At 38.1% G+C, this 21324-nt stretch overlaps 1 protein-coding gene across 1 annotated transcript in view; it reads right to left on the bottom strand.

Annotated features, from left to right (window-relative positions):
- Nucleotides 1-4362: 4362 nt before the first annotated feature.
- Nucleotides 4363-21324, bottom strand: part of METAP1 (methionyl aminopeptidase 1) — a 59805-nt gene continuing 42843 nt past the window's right edge. Inside the window, exons 7-11 of the mRNA XM_045472152.1 lie at nucleotides 20902-21040; nucleotides 19266-19397; nucleotides 16035-16178; nucleotides 11450-11515; nucleotides 4363-7123 (exon numbers count right to left, since the gene is read on the bottom strand). Coding sequence (XP_045328108.1) covers nucleotides 6960-7123; nucleotides 11450-11515; nucleotides 16035-16178; nucleotides 19266-19397; nucleotides 20902-21040 — 645 coding nt within the window. The 3' untranslated portion in view covers nucleotides 4363-6959. The remainder of the gene's footprint in view (nucleotides 7124-11449; nucleotides 11516-16034; nucleotides 16179-19265; nucleotides 19398-20901; nucleotides 21041-21324) is intronic.

Raw genomic sequence — 21324 nt, forward strand, 5'->3', positions numbered from 1 at the left:
GACTCTTGGTTTTGGCTCAGGTCATACCTCATAGCTTCATGAGTTCAAGCCTCGCATCAGGCTCTGTGCTAGCAGCGTGAAGCCTGCTTCGGAGTCTCCCTCTGCCCCTCCCTGACTCACTCTGTCTCTGTCTCTCAAATTAACAACAAAACCTTAAAAATGATTGCTTTATTTTTAAAAAATAATAAAATATCAAAACAATGTAACTCCAACTTTTGTAGCTGGCCAATGAGGGAGTTAAGTTTATATGATCCTTACTATGAAGATTCTTGGATCATGGGACTATAAAGCCTTTTCAAGATCCTTTTAATATATCCTCTTGGATGGCATCTAGGATGTTGTGTATAATGTTTTTGTTTTTGGAAGAAATAGCATATACAGTTTTTGGAAGAAAGTATAGATAAAACAGGGCTAAAAGCTACTCACTATATGCACATCAGCAAGCCTATCCTAGTTGTCCAAAATTAGGAGGTCTACCACCTGAAAAGTATTGTTGGGAATTTTTTTTAAGTATCTTTAAACTGCTTTCTTGGACAGATACATAATTTTAACACACAATGGCTAACCCACTATATACTTCATGAAAGTTAGTAAAATGTATTTTTAACTTAAGTACCTAAAATTTTACAGTATTAGGAACTAATTTTAAGCAACTTTTTACTGAAAATTTTTCCTATACCTAGTTAGCACTTTTCAAATCTTGCTTGCATATTGTGCTATTCTGTTTAACCTGACTGACGCTCACTGGAGTAAGACAGTCCATTTGCAGACATGTCTGGGAACAAGTTCTTTATTACATGCAGAGAACTAACATATAAAGTAGGAACCTAGGGAATGATGAGGTTTGGGGGGACGGAGACAGGGAAAAACTGCATTACATCCCAAACTGTCACAGTGAACCATTCATGTGTGTACAACTTACATCAAACAAAAAACACTCCAAAAAATATACATAATGCTATTTCTTTCCATTTATCCCATTTGAATGCAAACTTATAGTCAAAACGTGTTTTGATTTGGAAAAGAGGGAACATGTTTCCCATGCACAGAATGCTTCAGAACATTTTCTGCCTGGCTACCAATCTGCCAATTAGGCTGGTGATCAAAGTCCTGAAGTAACTGACAATTCTTTGGGCCTAGAGACACTGTGTGACCCAGGGAAAAAAAAAAAAAAACTGTAGATTGAGCCAATTTTGTTTCAATACACATGCCAGATTGGATTGTCGTCAGCAAATACCCTTTAGAAAAAAGTATACCACAAACACATTTGGAGAACATTTTATTATATTTAAAGAGATATTTAGATAATAAATGCATAGAACTAAGGGAATCGTGTCTTTAAAGAAACAACTACAAAGTGAACAGGGCCATACAAAGTCCTCCATTATACAAATTTCTTTTGGTGGAACTTTATGGGCACTAAGTAGGTGGGATGGTTTTTAAAAGGTAGACTGATTTTTATCAAAGCGGACATCATATCAGAATTCCTTGTGATGAGATAAATTTGCACAAGCCCCTTTCAAGAAAGGAGTGCTAGTCAACTACCTCCAGTTTAAAAATGGACTGAAGCTGGATATATTAAACCAGGATATATTAAGCAACATAAACAGTGAAAATGTGCTTTAAAGTATCTATTGCTCTTTCTCTAACATAGATCTTCAGACTAAAAGTTCTTATCCTTGGCTATTTTGTTTCCTCAGAATCAGATTGACTAATAAAGTTGTAAAAATTCCAGCCTGAATTTTCTGTTGACCCCTGACCCAACTACTGAAATAAATTTGCTTTATAGTCACATTATATATAGAATAAAATAGTTGCTAATAGTATCATTCCACAAATAGGTCTCTCCACAGATAAGTATAGGGATTTGTCCTAGTCTTGCAACCAAATAAAAAACTGGAGAAATCAGAGCCCTGGGGTCCTGTTGGTCCTGTGCTCTTCTCATGACACGAAAATACAAATGTACCTACAAGTTTTGGAAAAGTATTAGCACGTCTGTTCTTGAGGGTGAGGTGAGGAGGCCGAGGTAACATGAAAAGGGCTAAGCACCCAGGAGATGTAAGCAATGCCTCTACTAAAAGTTTTACGATGGTAAAAACGTTCTAGACATCAGTAAAAAATAATTACCAGAAGACTTTGAGCCGTAACAAACGTATCACTGATACCTTTCCAGGAAGCCTTCTTCACTGCTCCACTGGACTTATTGGCACAGTTTGCTAAGACCCCAGCGTTGACATTTTGTAATATAACCACAGAATCGCCATAGACCGACAGCTGTGTTTTTGCTCCTCCACAGTCCCCAAAATGATGAGAGGCAGCCAAGGCCACCTTATGTCCTGCTTTCTTTTTCTCAAAATAACCAAATACAAAGCACTATTTTTCTTATTCATACTTAGCACCAAAAGGAAGAAGAGGTAAAGGAGAGGCTGCCACCAGAGGCTGCTTGCTCCTCAGGGTTCAAACGTGGGGGAGCCTGTGCTAAGCTAACCTTCCCTTGGGTGTTCGTTTTTAAAAACAACACATTAATAACTTTTAGGGTATTAGCATAATGTAGCCTACATTGTGAAACAATCTGTTGCTAAGACAATAATGCCCAGATGTTTTTCTCTACTGGAAAATGGGCCACACATCTACATTACAAAGTGGTATCATGTGCTCCTCTTATAGCTCCAGAGTTTGGTAGAGGTCAAACACCAAATGTAGACAGAATCTTACCACACTATCTCAAACCTTTCCAATACTTCTAACTCCCAGATCACTATCCTTCCCATTCCTCTTACTGTACCTTTTGCCCCCAAGATGCACTGTATTGTCAAAAAGGAGCTCACAGTTTACGAAATTTAGGATACAGAAGGAATAAAATTACTTCCAGTAACAAACCAATAATCTGTACTCCCTTAGTGAGACAGGTTTCAGGAATCACAAATTTTGCACTTAAGTTCACTGTTGGTAGTGATTTTGATACAGTAATTCTAAATTTTACATGTCTTACAGAATCCAGCAAATAAATATTAATGCTGTTCAGAACCAAAGTTCTCACCATGGGATAAAGCAGATATAAATATGAAACAGAAAAAGATGAGGAAGATTAGTGTTAGATTTGAAAGTATCAGAACGAATTCATGATTTATAAAAAGTACATTTCCTGGCTCTGTTCCCTGAAAGTGCCTAGCAACAAGGACACCCAGTAGCACCCAGATCCTCATTTCCAAATACCATTCCCCATGAAAAGGAACGAGGGCTCCTTGGAGAAACAGCCTGTCCCAGTGTGAGACAGGAAAGCTGTACGATAAACTTACAACATCTTGCTACAGCAAAAAGAAAGCGCTCAAAGACTGATAGGCGCAGGTCAAAATGACACATGAATAAGCTTAAAGGTGCTTCTGCTGGCCAAATTTGGGACAATTACAGTAATTAAATAGAATTTTTAAGAACTGATGAGCCCACATTGACAACACTCAACGACCGTGGGTAAAAGGAGGGGGGAAAATGCTTCTTTTTGTAAAAGGGTGCCAGCTAATAAAATGTAAATGGAATGCTAGATTTCAGTCTCAATTTGCAGCCACCAATGTAATAAAATAATGGATTCTGGCAAGGATTATCAGTGCATGTTAATACCATTGAGTGAAAAGAATATCCAAATGGTCTTCAAGTATCTCCTCCCAGATTATTTGCTTCAGAAAAGAAAAATATTCTTAAAATGGAAAGATCTGACAAAGCAAGTGATCAAACTTATATTGGCAATAATGTGACAGTAACATTGTGTCTCCTGATGTGATGTGACACAACGAATGAGACATACCACATACCATCAGTAGAGTCTTCTGCCAAAATATTTATCTTGAAACTTCTCATAAGAAACTCCCAGAGAAATACAGAAATTTATAAGCTAACTGGCCTGCTTTATTAAGTGTCAATTTCATAAAGCACCAAAAAAGGTAGGATTGTTCTAGGGTAAAGAAGACTACAGATACAGGACAACCAAATGCATGGGTCTAGATCCTGGATTTAGAAAAGAGAGAAGCTTTAAAGAACATTTGGAAAAAAATTGAGACTCACATTTGAGTATGTACTATAGATAATTCTGGATCAATGTTAAATTCCTTGGGTGTGGTACTATGATCAGTAAGAAATGTCCTTATGTCTTAACAGACAAGCTGCAATAATAATGTGAAGTATGATGCCATTTGTTTCAAAAGGAAGGTGCTTAAGAGAGAGACGTGGCAAAGTAATGATCGCTGAATATAGATAAAGGGTATATGATCATTTCCTTGTACTATACTTTCAACTTTTTTGTAAATCTGAAAATTTTCAAAATGCAAAGTTGGAAGTAAAAAACTTTTTTTTTTTTTTTTTTTTTGAAAAAAACAGCTTACAGATACCATGAGGGTGCATTCTGGGGGCCTTAGCAAAAAGTAAAGCACCATGCCTGCAATCTTAACCAAACACAAAGAAAAAAATAGTAGTTATAGGACAAAAGAATCAAGGTAAGATGACAAATTCCTCAACCTCCTATTAAATTTCGACCCGTGGCAAGTGGTATTAAAGTGTCAGTGAATGGGTCCTAATGTACCTTAATCCACTACATCAGCAAAAGACATAAAATTTAAAGGCAAATGTTTCCCTGCTTCTAAATTGTAATTCCAAGGGGGCTGGAGGACTGGCAGGAAAAACTATATGTATTAATTTAAAAGCTGACACAAGGGGTGGCTGGGTGGCTCAATCGGTTTGGCATCCGACTTCGGCTCAGGTCATGATCTCACAGCTCAGGAGTCGAGCCCTGCATCGGGTTCTGTGCTGACAGCTCAGAGCCTGGAGCCTGCTTTGGATTCTGTGTCTCCCTCTCTCTGCTCTTCCCCAGCTCATGCTCTCTCTCAAAAATAAACAAACATTAAAAAAATTAAGTTGACACAAAAAATAAAAAGTTAATACACTCTGAAAAGTTGGCAGAATAATGAAACGTGAAGCTCTAATAAACATTTTAAATTAGATATATACAATTAGACTAGAGCCCATACTGTTTTGAAATCTACCAAACCGAAAAAAGCATCATCACCAATGTTAACCTTTTTACAAAAAAATTATCCTATCAAGATATTTTTTCCTTGAGCTTATATTCTAATGATCAAAGAAGCCCACACTGTTAATTCCACCATCAGTACCTAAAATGACTCCCTAAATATTCAGCATTCTGTCTTGAAAGCTCTCAAAACTATGGTTGCATCTCAAATACTGCTGATAGGCTCTGGTGAACTAAACACAGTACTGGAATTATGCAGTCGTTAAACTCGAAAAACTCTTCACTCAAATGGTCATGAGTTTATTTCAGATTATGAAATCAGCCACCCTACTCCCGCCACTTCCCTCTGAAACCCCAAACAAATGCAGCAAAGTTAATAACTACACGGGGGGGGGGGGGGGGGGGGGAGGGGATAATCGTTCAAACTTTTAATCTCCCTTTACACATTATATTAACATTCATATTGCAAGGCATTCCATTCACAAATATTACAGTTTGATAAAAAATTTCACACACATACCCCCAAAAGTCTATACCAGATTCAGTCACTTCACTAAATCATTAAAATAATAAAAGTAATGAAAACATTATCATAATTCTTTTAAAGCAATAAAGGTCTGAGGCACTCTGGGAAAGATGTTCTCATATAACATGTCAGTGGTATCAAATTATCTTACAAGAAAGTTACCAGATACCCAGTAATCAAGTACACTCCAATGACAACGACTTTGATCTGATACGTGTTCCCTGGATACACTTCCATTTGGACTGAACTACTGAAAGGAACAAAGATATTGGGCAGCTGGGGTCATTTCTAATGAGGTTCCCAACCATGTCAAGGTAAAGTGTGTTTTCAACACACCACGGACAGCTGCATCTCTACTGCAAGGGAACAGTACAATCTTCAAAGAAGTTCCTTTCTCATCACTACCAGGTTTACTAAATGTCAGAAGCTAACAGCCCACCTGACTTACTCTGCTCACTGCCAAAGAGATTTCAGAACTGTCTCTTCCCATCAACCTCCACAGTGCAACCGTTCACCCTTCTCTGAATATCTCCAAGGTTTGCCCTTGAAATAAAATAGAGGGGAAGAAAGGGAGCTTTTTCCCTCCCATTTCAACCAGAAAGAGGTCTGAAAGAGCAATGTATCACAAAACGCTCATGCTCTGAAACAGCCAGCTATCATATGAAGCATGGCTATTTTTGCCAGAAACTAGATGTTTTTAAAATGTGACAACCCTTTTCCAAAGTGAATTTTGCCACAACCATTCACTGACAGAGTCCACACTGGAGAGGAAGTCTCACTGACCGAGTGCTTCCTTACACACAATTACAAGGGTAAATAAGTAGCATGGGGAAGGAGGGAGGCCAAATTCCCAACTGGGAAATAAATCACTGCAAACAATGGGTCCATTTATGACAGCATATAGCACTGTCAGGGCAGAATTAACACAAACCCAGGTCATATAGTGTTCAGGAATTACATACATGGAATTTAAAATGTATACATATATATTTTCATACATATATAATAAAAAAAATCTGGAACAACATATGTTGCTAAAGTTTCAAGGATTCTCATCTTCCACATTCACCTGAAGAGCAGCTGGCTCTTGCTGGCCCAGTTGTGGCAGTGATAAAAGCAACTAGAAGCAGGTTTACGTAAAAAGTGCTCAAAGGCCAAGTGAGAAAACAGGGGTGCAGAGATTTCTGGAGGGAGAGGGGAATACTGAAAAGAGTTGAGAATGTTTCTTTTATTCTTCTCAGCTTTTTCAGACCCAAGTCAAGTTCTTGAGGACACACATCCAATGCTGTAGTCTTCCTTATCTATAGTCAAAACAAAACACGTAATAAAAATCTCCTCTTCCATTCTGTACTCTCAATAAAAATGCATGGTACAGCCAGAAGGTATTACTGAGATGTGCCATCTCGGGAGAAATTAAAATTGGGACATGAAGTGAGGCCGCGTGCTATCAAGTCGCCGGGTCAGGATTTCACAGCCAGTGTCCGTGACCAGCAGGGTGTGCTCAAACTGAGCAGACCGCTTTCCGTCTCTCGTCACGGCGGTCCAACCGTCTGGCCAGGTTTCATCCTGCCATCCACCTTAAACAAACAAACAAAAACAATTTCTTAATTCTATCGCTCAGTTTTCTAAACAAACTCTCTAGATAAGTGTATTTGCATGTACTCCTATATCCTTGGATATTACAGAAGCCAATTAGAAAATTCACTATTAAGACTCCAATTTACAAATGGTAGGCAGCTACATTCAAAAGAATGAAACTGGTGAAAAAAAGAATGAAACTGCACCACTTGCTTACATAGTAAGCAAAATACACAACACACAAAAATAAACTCAAAATTAAAGACTTGGAATTCCATGGAACTCCTTAAAGAAAACAGGCAGTAATCTCTTGGACATCAGCCTCACCAACGTATTTATGAATCTGTCTCCCGAGGCAAGGAAAACAAAAGCAAAAATAAACTATCGGGACTACATCAGAAATAAAAAGCATTTGCACAGCAAAAGACACCATCAACAAAACAGAAGGCAACCTACCGAATGCAAAAAGATATCTGCAAATGATAGATCTGATAAGGGGTTAATATCCAAATACATAAAGAATTTATATATACCTCAACACCAAAAACAAAAACAAAAACAAAGAATCCAATTAAAAATGAGGAGAGGACCTGAACATTTTTCCAAAGCAGACATCAGACAGCTAACAGACACATGAAAAGATACTCAACATCACTAATAATCAGGGAGCTACAAATCAAAGCTACAATGAGATTATCACCTCACAACAGGCAATAACATGTGTTGGTTGGTGAGGAAGTAGAGAAAAAGGGAACCCTTGTGGACTGCTAGTGTAAACTGGTGCGGCCACTGTGAGAAAAATTAAAAATAGAATTACCACACAATCCAGTATTTCCATTGCTAGGAACTTACCAAAGAAAACAAAAACACTCCTTCAAAACGATATATGCACCCCTATGTTTACTGCAGCAGAGTAGCCAAGATATGGAAGCAACTCTCAAGCGTCCACTAATAGATGAATGGATGAAGAAGATACGGCATGCACACACAACAAAGTATTACACAGCCATGAAAAAGGGTGAGATCATGCCATTTGCGACAACATGGATGGACCTAGAGGGTATTATGCTAAGTGAAATAAGTTAGACAGAAAAAGACAAATACTCTTATGATTTCACTTACATGTAGAACTTAAAAAACAAAACCAATGAACAATCAAACAGACTCTTATTTTTTTTTTTTTTTAACATTTATTTATTTTTGAGACAGAGACAGACAGCGAGCAGGGGAGGGGCAGAAAGAGAGGAAGACACATCTGAAACAGGCTCCAGGCTGCTCTGAGCTGTTAGCACAGAGCCTCATGCGGGGCTGGAACTCACGAACTGTGAGATCATGACTTGAGCCAAAGTCGGATGCTTAATTGACTGAGCCACCCAGGTACCCCTGCGAAAGACTCTTAAATAGAGAGAACAAACAAGTGGTTGCCAGAAGGGAGGTATATGGGGCGGGGTCGGGGGGTGTGAAATTAGGGAATTAAGAGGTACAAACTTCCAGTTATAAAATAAAGAAATCACGGAAATGAAAAGTAGAGCATAGAGAATATAGTCAATAAAATTGAGAGGTGGTGACTACAGTTATCACAATAAGCACCGGGTAATACATAGTACTGTCTAATCAGTATATTTAATCTATACCTAGAACTAATACAATATTGTACATCAATTATACCTCAGTAATAATAACAATAATAATAATACTCCTATTTATACTTCAACTGTTTTAGTTTTTCCTCCAACTTCATTTTGGTTTTTAGTCCAATGAAGTAATGATGATATTTTAAATTTCCTTGGGTGTGTTACAACTTCACATTTTTTATGCTTCCCGAATACCAAATCAAGATGGTATTTCCAAAATAAAGGCACTGGGTTTCATTTTAGAAAACATATTGATACAGCTCATTATAGAACTATGAGTTAAAAATTGAATTAATAAATTTAGCTCTTTCCTGGTACAACTTTGGCATAAACTACAGCCAATGTGTACTGTAAAGGAAATCATCTTTTTACACTTTTATTACAGCATTTTTTTTAATGTTTATTTATTTTTAAGAGAGAGACAGAGAGAGAGAAAGAATGCAAGCAGGGAAGGGGCAGAGACAGAGAGGAAGAGAATCCCAAGCAGGCTCTTCTCTGTCAGGACAGAGCCTAACATGGGACTCGATGTCACGAACCATGATCTGAGCCAAAATCAAGAGTCAGACGCTTAATCGAGTGAGCCACCCGGGCGCCCCTATAGCATTTAATTTCTAATATGATTTTTAAATGGCAGGCACACAGATGGTGACAAGAGATTCTACTCTGAAATTTTTGACCACACCCCTCTAGTAACCAGAAAAAAAAGGGGCTAAGAGAAAGAAATAGGATTGGTGAGAGAATTTTAAAAAATTAGAATGAGGCAAAATAGGGAGGGGCTAAAAGAGAAAGGAAACAAAGGGACAATGAAAAAAGCCCCAGGACAATGAAAGAAACCACTCTAGAGAAAAAGAGAAGGAGGGGAGGCAGAGGTAAAATGAGAAAGTTATGCAATTCTGGATACTACTATAGAAGTGTGTTTATAGAGACTTTCTTGTCTCCAAATTAGATGTCAAAAAAAATCAATACAGCCTTCATTTTGACTAATCTTTACCAAAGATTAGGTCTCACTGACTCACACAAATCCTAGAACACATATATAAACTGCAGTGAAGTAACCTACTTTTACAATACTAAATCCCAGCCTAAAAAGAAAATATGAGGTAGCTTAAAGAAAGTTAATTCATGCTTTGTCAAACATGTAAAGATGACTATAACTGGGTATTTTCTGATGTAATGAATAACCTTTTCACAACTGGATTAAAGACATAATACTTATCTAACTTTACTGTGAACTGCTTACAAAAGGTTCTTTACCAATGTCAAATCAAACATATCTGGATCCTATTCTGAGAAAATTCAAATTCTTCTTTGGATTTGAAACTTTCCACTCCAGAGCTAGGATTTAGCCTACCTGAGTTACACTGAAGTATGTATGCTATAATATGATGATTATCTGAACAGGCTCTATGAAAAGTTATTTGCTTATTCTTGGAAATACCACACTGTGTCTCACCAACCAGGTGCCAGTTAATGAAAACAGGTATGTAACCAAAACTACACTTTCTTCTCAATGTCTTGCTTTTCTCTGCTAATATACCTCCCGCCCTCAGACTGGTTCCACAGGATCAGAACTTAATTCTTATTCCATGACAACGACAAAAACAGTACCTTGCATGTTTACAGCCCTTAAAAGGACACAAGGTATTTTGTGCTAATGTAAGTCGTCTCAATTCTTAATAGCTGCCCTGGGGAGCTGGCAGTTTAAAGACTGTAATTCCACTTTACAGAAAAGGCAACAAAGGATCAGGTTATAAGAAGGCAGCCTGTAGGCTGAATTTAGTGACTCACTTCTAAGGAAGGCAATCTGACAGAAGTAATGGGATGTCACTGCCAAGATCAGGTTATAAAAAAGACTGGAAGGATCCAGAGAGGAGGTATCCTTTAATGTAGGCCCCAGGACACACCAGCCCCACTACTATAGCCTCACTGCGTCCCCCAATCCCAACAGAGGACTGGCTGAGAAGAAAGGTGAAGAGAACATCCGACCATCTGAGCGACAAGCTCTAATCATGACACTGGGTCTTTATCAATGCTATGAGCCTGCCACAGGGAACAGCGACAGTGAGGACATAAAACTGCCAGCGTTAAGTATGTCTGTGCTGTGCTTTGTCCACAAGAGCTAAATAATGCCACCTGATGACCTGAGCACAGACCCTGACCAGGCAGAACAGCTCATGAGTTTGGTCTAAGTCAGCTGCCACGTAACTAGCTAGATGACTTCAGAAGAGTTACTTACCTACTTCAAGGATCAGTTTGCTCTTCTGTATGATGGGGATGGCACCTACCTCGTAAGTTGTGGAGAAGCAAATCATATACCCGTGTCTGCCTCGAAGTGAGTGGCTCTACTTCTTTTTCCCTCCCCCTGGACACCCATCAAAAAGCTACACAGGCTTGATGGAGGTTCCTGTTATTACAACACACCCTTTGACAGAATCTTTTATGGAAAGGGACCGGGATTCAAGTACTTCAGCATCTACTGACAGCAGAAATCACCAGACAGAAAGCACTGCTTTCTTGCCAGCCCTTACAGTTTTCAGTTCTCTACATGATACTGAATTGAGCTTGAGATGCGACTGGGAGTGGAAATGAACCAAAACGAAAATAAACAGAGCAGACTACTGATCTGATCATGAGTGACCAAAAGTAAATTAAAATTCAATTCAAGAACATTATAGCATCCTTTTTTCTCACCTTCACAAATCATTGGCTCAATTGTAAATACATGGCCAGCCTTCATCACTCCAACTGCTTTATTTTCTGAAATTAAAGAAAAAAAAATTCTCAAAACCCAGCTAAAAACCAGCAGCATACTGTTGAACAGCTCCCTTGTCAGAGTACACAACTTACATTCCTATCAGTGATTCTTAAATTCCTCTCTCCTTTCCCAATTCCCCTTTCTTAAAGGGGATCATTCAACAAACAGGTATTTTGCAGATATCCACCTGCTGTGGGGCAGATACTGTCCTAGGCATATTTTATTCTGCTTCTATTTTCTCTAGGAAAACACAGAGATGTCTGCAAAGTGATTTCAGATGTAGTTATCACTTCTATGAAATGAAAAGTACCACCATTTATGTTACACCAGGAGTAGAGTTGAAATCATGCAACCAAGCAAAGTTCCATTACTCACCCAGATATTTAAAGGAAAACAACAGATGTTCCAGATTACGCCGGAAGCCTCGCACCTTTTGGGCGGGTGTGTGGATGTGGGGTGAGGGGGGAGCAGGCACACAGCCCACAGAAACAATGGCACGATTCTCATGAGGCTTTTATGTTGCCTTCTTTTTCTTATCTTCAAAAAGGAACAAAGCCTCTATGTATGAACCTACTTTTTTTTAATGATGATAAAACTATCCCTTATCTGAAAAGAGAAATTCCATTTTCTCCCCCAAATACTTTTTTAGCTTTTTGTTCACTAATATGAGAGTATTTTTCAGGACCATCATGAAAGACACAACGATGAGTTCAAGTATTCAAACTGGTCATCCTCCAAAAAAGGCCAAAAGGTAAAAACAGGGATGGACATTTTTAGATAATGTCAGACAAAATTGGAGAATCAGTTTAAAGTTCCAATTAAAACAAAAAACAAAAAAACTGACGTGAGCGTCAGTAAACAAATGACTGCATTTGCTCTGCTTAACCACCAGATGGCAACAGCACTGGCTTTCAGGGTTTCTTGGTAAGGCTGGTCTTGGAGATGGTGGCTTTGGTAATGAATGACACGTGTCCAGGGGCTGAATCCACTAAACGCCATCTAGATGTGATCTAATCTCACCTGCACATTTATATTCCTACACATCCTTCCTTGTGAAAAGCCATCATGCTGCTTTTCACTCTCTTACGTATTGCCAAAATACACGCACTGCAGATTCCAAATCTGTACTTTCTAAATCATCCTAAAATCTGAGAGGCAAAAAACAATGACTTATTATTTCTAAGAACTTTCTTTCCTAATGACCTGCAACTTACTACATATAAAGAATTGGTCATATTCCCCTAGGGATATGTATTGTTTTACTGTCAAAAGGGTAGCAGTGTGATGTCACAGAAAGAAAAAGGATAAAGGAATCTGGAACTGAGCTGTCCCACTGCTGCAGCACTGGAAGCATGTAGCCTCTGAGAGCACTTGCCAAGTGGCTAGTCAGAATGATATCAACTGTTCAGTGTAAAATATATGCCGATTTCAAAGATGAAATATATATCTCAATCATTTTTACATTGATTAAATGCTGAAATGCTAATTTTGTGAATGCAATGCATTACATAAAATATATCATTCAAGTTAATTCCACCTATCTATTTTTTTTTTTACTGACCACTAGAAATTTTTAAATTACATAGGCACCTTGCAAGATATTACTATTGGACAGTGATGAAACAGAGACTCAAAGTTCCACTCCTTTCTTCTGTCACTGACTCATTATTCTAGAAGTCACCACTCCTACTCAACTTGACTCATGGTTTCAGTTTCTCCATGTACCTCACTCAGCAAACATACGTTATCTGATTGACTACGCGACTGCAGACAGTATGCTAAGTGCTTCTGTAAAAAGCTGTACCTGCTCTACCACCTACCTCACAGATTATTTAACATACATTCCAAACGTAGGGTATTATCATCATTACCTCTCAGCCCTAATGACTTAAATAAAAGGAAATCAATTCTAACAAGGACTTCTCTAACATAGGAAGCGTGGAGGAAGTTACACAACAGTTTCCTAGTTCCACCTTCAGCTGGTTAGGAATATGGAGTTACAAGCCAAAGCAGGGATCACTTACACATTTAAAAAGGTCTCAGCTGCACAAAGACTCAGCAGTTTCCTTTCACACTTCCCTAAAGTGATCGCAACATATTTTTATATAAACCTGACTGAAACTGGACTTTCCATAAATGTATCAAACATATGAAATCAAGTATACCTGGCCCTTGCTTCTTTTTTCAGAACTGTTTTTTATTTCTAATTAAATGGTTTTATGCATTTTACGGACACGATCATCACTGACCCATGTCCCCTTCTCCCATAAATTCTATCTTCTTCCATCTCTTTATATAATCCATATCTAAACCTGAGTCTGTCATTTGTCAATTCAGTAAGTAAAGGGAATTTTTTCACCCCCCCCCCCCCCGCACACACTCTTTTTACACAAACATACACACACTCATGTATCCCTGTAATCAGAGTAGCCACTTCCATTCTGTTAATGGAATGCACATCAGATTACAGGGCTTACCAGGAAGGAATTAAGTTGGCTACTTATTTTCTGTTGCTAATTTTTATTTCAAACACAATTCACAGCTTATATAAAGAAAACTTCGTGGTCTGCTAATAAATGTTTGCTGATATGTACCAAATGCTGTGCTCCAAACTACTTCTCCAGCTTCTCCCATTGAGAGGTTTCTCACTCCTTTCCCTTTTCTTCACAACTACTGACATCTAGAATCTTACCTCACACCTCGACTACAGCAACAAGTGTGCATCAGGCTGGCTAGACTAGCTCACACCTGCAATACACTCTAGACAACACTGCCAAATTTGTCTTCCCAAAATAGCAACTTCACCTTGTCATTCTTCTGCACGAAAATGTTTCCAATAATCCCAGCAAATAAAGTCAAATATCCTTGGTCTGGCACTGCCTCCTGCTGTATTATTAATATATAGTACTCAGCCCTAGCTCATCATGTCTCTGTTCACTCTCAACTTGAAACATCTATTCATGCTTCCTCTCCACCTGGAATTTCTTCCTCATCTCCACCAAGCCAAAATTTCAACCATTCTTTTTTTCTCCCACAGGAACTACACCAAACTGCTTCGGTCCTTACCAGGCGGCACAAAGTATGGGAATCAAGATTGCCTCTAGAAGGACAAAACCCAGGTACCACTCCTAGTCTTGGTATTTATTTACTAGTCTGTGTGAACCTGAGTAAATGAAGTACTTTTCTAAGCACAGAATCTGCATTTATTTATTTTGTTTGTTTGTTTGTTTGTTTGTTTATTTATTTATTTATTTAGCAGAATCTGCTCTTTAAAATAAGGCTAAGAAATTATTCAGAGTTGTGATGATCAAATGAAATAATGTATATCCATCATTATCATCATCATCCTAACAGTTAACACTAATTGTTTTCCATGTACTATCTCACTTAATCCTAGTAACAATTCTAGGGTAGGTGCCACTCCCTACTATTGTTCAAGATGAGAAAACTTAAGCACAAGAAATTATGTGAAAGTGCCTACACAGCAATAACTCACATATATTTGTTAAATTCCTTCTTAGGTCGCTTACTGTGGACAGCTTTCATTTCTAGCACTAAATAAACAGACTTATTCTTGCATGCCTTATCTCTCCAAGAGAAAAAGGTTTCTGGAAGACATTAATTGTCCCACACTTCCTTTCTTATTCTATCAGATAGCCCTCAACTTAAAGAAAAAGGTACTTCATCTATCTCCTTTATTTATACCAACAAATAGTACAGTATCTGATATATACTACAAAATCAAACCAAGCCAAACCAATTTCATTTAAGGAATCAAAAAAGTGACAGCAGAGAATGCCTGATGACTCAGTCTGACTTCTGCTCAGGTCATGATCTCATGGTTCATGAGTTCAAGCCCCACATCGAACTCGCTGTGTCAGCACAGAGCCTGCTTCAGATTCTCTGTCTCCCTCTCTGTCTGCTCCTCACCCGCTCATGGGTGCACACTCTCTCCTTCTCAAAAATGAATACACATTAAAAAAAAAAAAAAAAAGAACAGTGATAGCTGGATCCATGGCAGAGGCTGTTGACCAAAATTAGGTTACTTCTCTGAGATTCCTCAGCTAGATTACACTTCCCAATCACCTTTTCGGTTAGTGTAGCCATGTGACTGAATTCCCACCAATGAAAAGTAAATGTAAGTGATCTATGCCAATTTCAGGCTGGTTCATTAAAACCTCCCAAAGATACCCCTCTCCATGCTTTTCCCCCTCCTCCCAGTATCTACAGATTAGAAGAATAACTCCCAAAGTGATCTTGAAAGGTATAGGTTGACGATGACAGAACCTGGGTCACAGAATAATTGCTGTATCACCACCACCCCAATAGTGACCAAACACATTTTGGACTGTTAGGTGAGCAAGATAACAAATGTGTATTGTGTATGAGCACATATACATTTTGAGGGTCCATTTATAACAATTAATAGAAAAATAAATACAAAATAGTAGGTCCTGTTAAATGTTTGAATAAATATTTGTTAAATGGTTAGCAAACAGCAAATCTTTGGGTAGTACTTACTGGCATAATGGGGTACATTAGGGGCTGTATGAAAAAGCTTGTGGATTCCATGCCCACAATAGCTTCGAACAACTGAAAACCCATTTGCTTGGGCATGCTTCTGAATAATGTTTCCCAATTCTCTGTATCGAACACCAGGTTTCACTGGAAGGAAAAAAGAGGACTCATGACAAAGTAATAGTAAGTGACACTTACTGCCAATTACTATCTATGTGCCTGGAACCTTTCCAAATGCTTTATATGCCTACATTACATGCCTATACATAAACATGTCCCTTACAAAACTTTCAGATGAGGAAACCAAGGGCAACAGATACTACACTGCCAATAAATAGCAAAGTTGAGATTCAAACTAGGAGCACCTGTACTTCCTCCTTCGGTGCAGAAAGGGACACATGTGCAGTACTAAGGGGTTGAGAGACATACCTTTTGCTTTCTAAATAGACAAAAGAAAGGGGCGCCTAGGTGGCTCAGTCCACTGGGCGTCCCAACTTCGGCTCACCACTGGTGGGTTCAAGCCCCACATCGAGCTCTGTGCTGACAGCTCAGAGCCTAGAGCCTGCTTTGGATTCTGTATCTCCCTCTCTGACCCTCCCCAGCTCATACTCTGTCTCTCTCTCTCCCAAAAATAAACATTAAAAAAAATTTTTAAATAGACAAAAGAATGGAAAACAGGCATCTCTTTCTCTCCTTCTCTAAGGTCAAGTGTGCTATCCTATTAAAGCGAGCAGAAGAAGTAAAGTAGGAAAGAGCACCGGGACAAAAAGCAATGTCCAGAAAGTAACTTGGACTTAGCCTTAGTTTCAGAGTGATCAAGTTCTCAAAGGATTACTTCCCCTGGGCTTCTTTCCCCATAAAAGTGATCCTCAAATTACTCACAGTTGCCTCTGAAGACAGTCCTGAGGATAGGGTATAGAAAGATACTTCTCACTATATACTTCCTGCTCTGCTTAATTTTTATGACTTTTGCCACTATAAACCAAAACAAACAAAGTGGTTCTTGTTGTTGTTATGGCTGACCCAGCACTGAGACCCCCCAAGCTGGGTGCTGCCCAGACTCCCAGAGAACCTAGTCATGGTTCTGGTGCTCCAACTCCCTACAGTCTCCTAACTCTGCCTCCCTGAATTTCAACCTGTGGTTCCAGTACAACGTATCGCCTCCAGCCAATCAAATCTCTGGGCAAATAGCTCCAGGAATTATTTCAATTAATATGTACTTGTTCTTAACTCTATGTTCCAGCTTGACTGTTTTCAGGGGTGGGAAGTTAATAATGTTGAGGAACAAGGCTGACTTGCATAATGACTTGCTTGCATTCCCATCCAAGCCTTCTTATCAGCCCAGTCACAGGGGAGCAAAGCAAAACTTTAACCCATTTTGCGCAATATACAACAACAACAAAAAATCCCTGCTCAAAAATAATGAGAATAAAAGAGAGGAGATTTCTCCCTAATTCTCAAACTAGAGGCAATTCTCATCCCAAGGATGCACTTCATAAGTACCTGGAGACGCTTTTAGTTTTCACCACTAGGAGGGCCGGTGCAAACTGGCATCTAGCGGGTAAAGACCAAGAATGTGGCTAAGCATCCTACAATGCACAGGACAGGCCCTACAATAAAGAATTACCAGACTCAAAACAATTTAATGTGTAGATTGAGAAGCCCAATTCTAAAAGGATAATTTTAACAACAGTCAAGCTCTACTGCTCTACACCATGTTGAGCAGCCAAGCCAGTAGAAAATAAGGGGCAAGAATGATACATACAAAGGTATTAATAGCACTTTCCAGAGTTCTATCCTGGCTACTGTGACAAAGACTTTGGTATCTGCTGGTTTCTTGATAAGTTCTATTCCTGTGTCTTTGTAAAACAACATTTCAGCTCTCTGGTTATTTCCATCAACTCACAGAACAGCAAAAAGGATATAAACATCAAAGATACTACCTGGCAGAAACCCTAAAAAATGTTTTAAACTACAACTTCCAAAAATGAGAAACTAAACACTAAAGAATATTAGCTTTTACATAATCAACACAGATACTTGAAAGTATCACATTTTCATTTTTCATTCCTCTAACTTTATTAGTAAAAATGTCATCATTTTCCATGCATGTTAAAATGGACTCAAAAAAATAAAAATAACAGATCTATGTTATCAAAGATAACTATGTGTTTGTCAAAGAATGTGGTCCTGTCCAATACTTTGTTGATGATATATCAGGTTTATTGTGGGGGAAAGGAAGGTGAATACAGATAATATACTGAACAATATAGCTAAAATGTCATGGGATTCAACCTAAAAAGTTGTTTGAACTCCAACTGTCCTTTTAGTAACAGTCTGCTAACATTCGCAACAAGCCATTCTTTCTCCTCCTAAGACATACTATAAACAACAACAACAAAATCTGTATGAGCTATCTGAGTGGACAAAGACAGCCTGAGAAAAATCCTACAGAAATATACCTGTACTCAAAGATATTATTCACTACAATAGCAAGACATCTAGAAAACACCAAATTCTAGTAGGGGAATACTTGTAGAAATTTTTATAGTATGAAATATAATATACAGCCATTAAAACAAGGGGGTAGATCTATGCATGCAAGTACATATGTTAATTGGGAAAAATCACAAAGACCCTACTGAGAAAACATACAAATTACAGAATATTACAAATATTGTAACTCCAACTAACCTAACTAAACACATACACATAAATATATGTGGTATGTGTATGTCCATCTGTTAATGTACAGGGGAGAAAAAAAACCTAAATGTTAAATGCAGATACCTCTGGGAAAAAAAGATACAAAAAGGAAAGAGGTAAGTATAAAGGAAGATCGTTCATTTTCCTCTCATAATCTAGCATTAATTTTTTTTATAATGAGAACATAATATGAAAGAATTAACATGTAGGAAAAAAAACTGCACTTAAGAACTACACATTTCTATACACTTATCATGTTATACATATAATATACATTCCTCCTCATTTATCGGTCAAAGAAAAGAAAGATAAATCACAGAAGAGATAAAGGATGATAAGCAATCATCTGGTCCACCTCATCAAGGGATCCCCAAATCACCCGTATACCCATCACTGCTAAAACCCACGCTAACTCAGGCAGGGTAGAGGCAAAGCTGGTAAGGGCAAGGAAAGAACTGTGGAGGGACGAGCCATCTGAAGACCATCAACACGTAACAGCTCTAGAGGGTGCCCAGCACTGCCACTGACCTGCATCAATGGCTTGCATCAGGCACTCATACGTGGTCTGAACCAGTTTCCGTGCTCCCTCGTCCACATCTCCGACAAAAAACGTCTCATTCAAGTCCCCGTGGTAGCCATTGCGATAAAGAGTGATGTCCACTGTAAAACAATGTACAAATATATAGACCATATTTTTGTTTCAAAATAGAAGACATTTCTCCAACATGACAGCATCAAGCAGCTTAATGAGAAAGACAATTTCTGCATTCTTAAACTAGACACTAATGGATATACAGTTATCGCCTGAAAGACATTCCTTGTCTGTCATGCAACTAAACTCACTGTGGCGGAAAAGGATGTGGTCACGCAGCACAAGCCAGATGGTGGTCTTTTATACTTACAGTACTAATTAGATCATTTATGTCAGAAGAAATGTATTGAGGATACATTCACACAAGATCAATAAGCAATTAATAACATTAAATGGAGGACTATGCTACGTTTTGACGTTAAACAGAAAATACTGCTTTCACTTACTGTCTAACACATTTTTTTCTCTTCCTAGTGAATCACTAAATAAAAAAACTTATGCTGTTCTACACTTATTTTTTTCAAAAACTCATTTGCTTTCACTTATTTGTGAATATTCACCCTTCCCTTTGTCAACACATTGAATACATACAGACTACTAGCATACAACTGTAATACACTAAATGTATGTTAAATGAGTTTCTTAAAACCATGAATTTTGACCAACTTACAGTATCACGATATAGGTGTGTTGGCTAGCACGACACGTACATTCCTGAAAAACCTCACACATTATGTAATAAATGTGTAAAAATAAAATAACAGGTTTGTATGAAAAATAATAATTAAAAATAACAGGGTAGGTATGAAAAACAGGGTTGGGCAAAAGCCATGGCCTTTGTAAACAGATACCCTAACTAAAAAATAACAACCGAACAAGAAGTGTTGGCTGTCTCCACTATCACTCCCAGTCAGATCATAGGCAAAGCATCCCCTGCAGCCTTACCACTTGGGCTCATGCTTCCTCATCTGACAGGTAAGCGTTTGAAGGTTCTGATTACTAACAAGACCAAGGCCATCAATATTAAAAATACCATCTAGGGATGTCTTCTTCATCGGTATTTCTTTTTATCGCAGCTCCTTCCTCTGCACTTGCAGCGTCCCCAGATACTTTAACACAGTGGCCCCTGTAGCCACTTTCTGAATTTCTTACATCAAGGAAGGCATTTCTGTAGGATTTTACCTTTTTTCTTAAGATCTTCATATATTACTAAAAATTTTTCATCTCTGTAAGAAAGCCTGCCCTGATCTCTTCAACACCATTAGTGGACTAAAAGAAAAGGCAGGGGCAAGGAGTGAATCCCACCTGAATCAACATTACTTCCACATTTCACTGACATCTTCCACGATTTGTCAATCACAATCATGCTGTGCCAAACATATCATACTAGAAGTACTTAAAATCATAAAAAATGTTTCCACAGATTTAAGATTTCTTTAAAATTTTAAATACAAAAAAGGGATAAGTTAAAGACAGGAAGCAAGTAAAGAAAACACAAGTCACTATCAGACCCCCAAAACCTTGTTGTTGCTTTGCTCGTGGTGACAAAAGTCATGCTTACACATTTCTTACCGTTAACAATATCACCTTCTTGCAAGGGCCGTCTGTCTGGAATCCCGTGGCATATGACTTCATTCACTGAAGTACAACAAGACTTTGGGAAATTATAATAATTCAGGGGAGAGGGATAACAATTTCTTGCAATACATGCCTGTAAGAAATTAAAATACAGAGAAAATAGTTTGGAATGTGCAAAAGAAAAATATCTATATGCAATTAACCAGATTTTAAAATTGTTTAAATGTGAAAAAAACTGTTGTACAGATGCTCCTAATGAACTTATTTAATATATCATTTTAGAAAAAGTAATAAATATTATCTTAAACAATATACATCAGACTGTAGACAAACCAATTTACTGGTGCGTGCAAAAGTAAAGCAAGTTCACATATTATAACTATTTCCAAGTACACACAAATGTTACTATATGAAGAT

This window comes from Leopardus geoffroyi, chromosome B1 (assembly GCF_018350155.1).
Source record: "Leopardus geoffroyi isolate Oge1 chromosome B1, O.geoffroyi_Oge1_pat1.0, whole genome shotgun sequence".
Lineage (NCBI taxonomy): Eukaryota > Metazoa > Chordata > Mammalia > Carnivora > Felidae > Leopardus > Leopardus geoffroyi.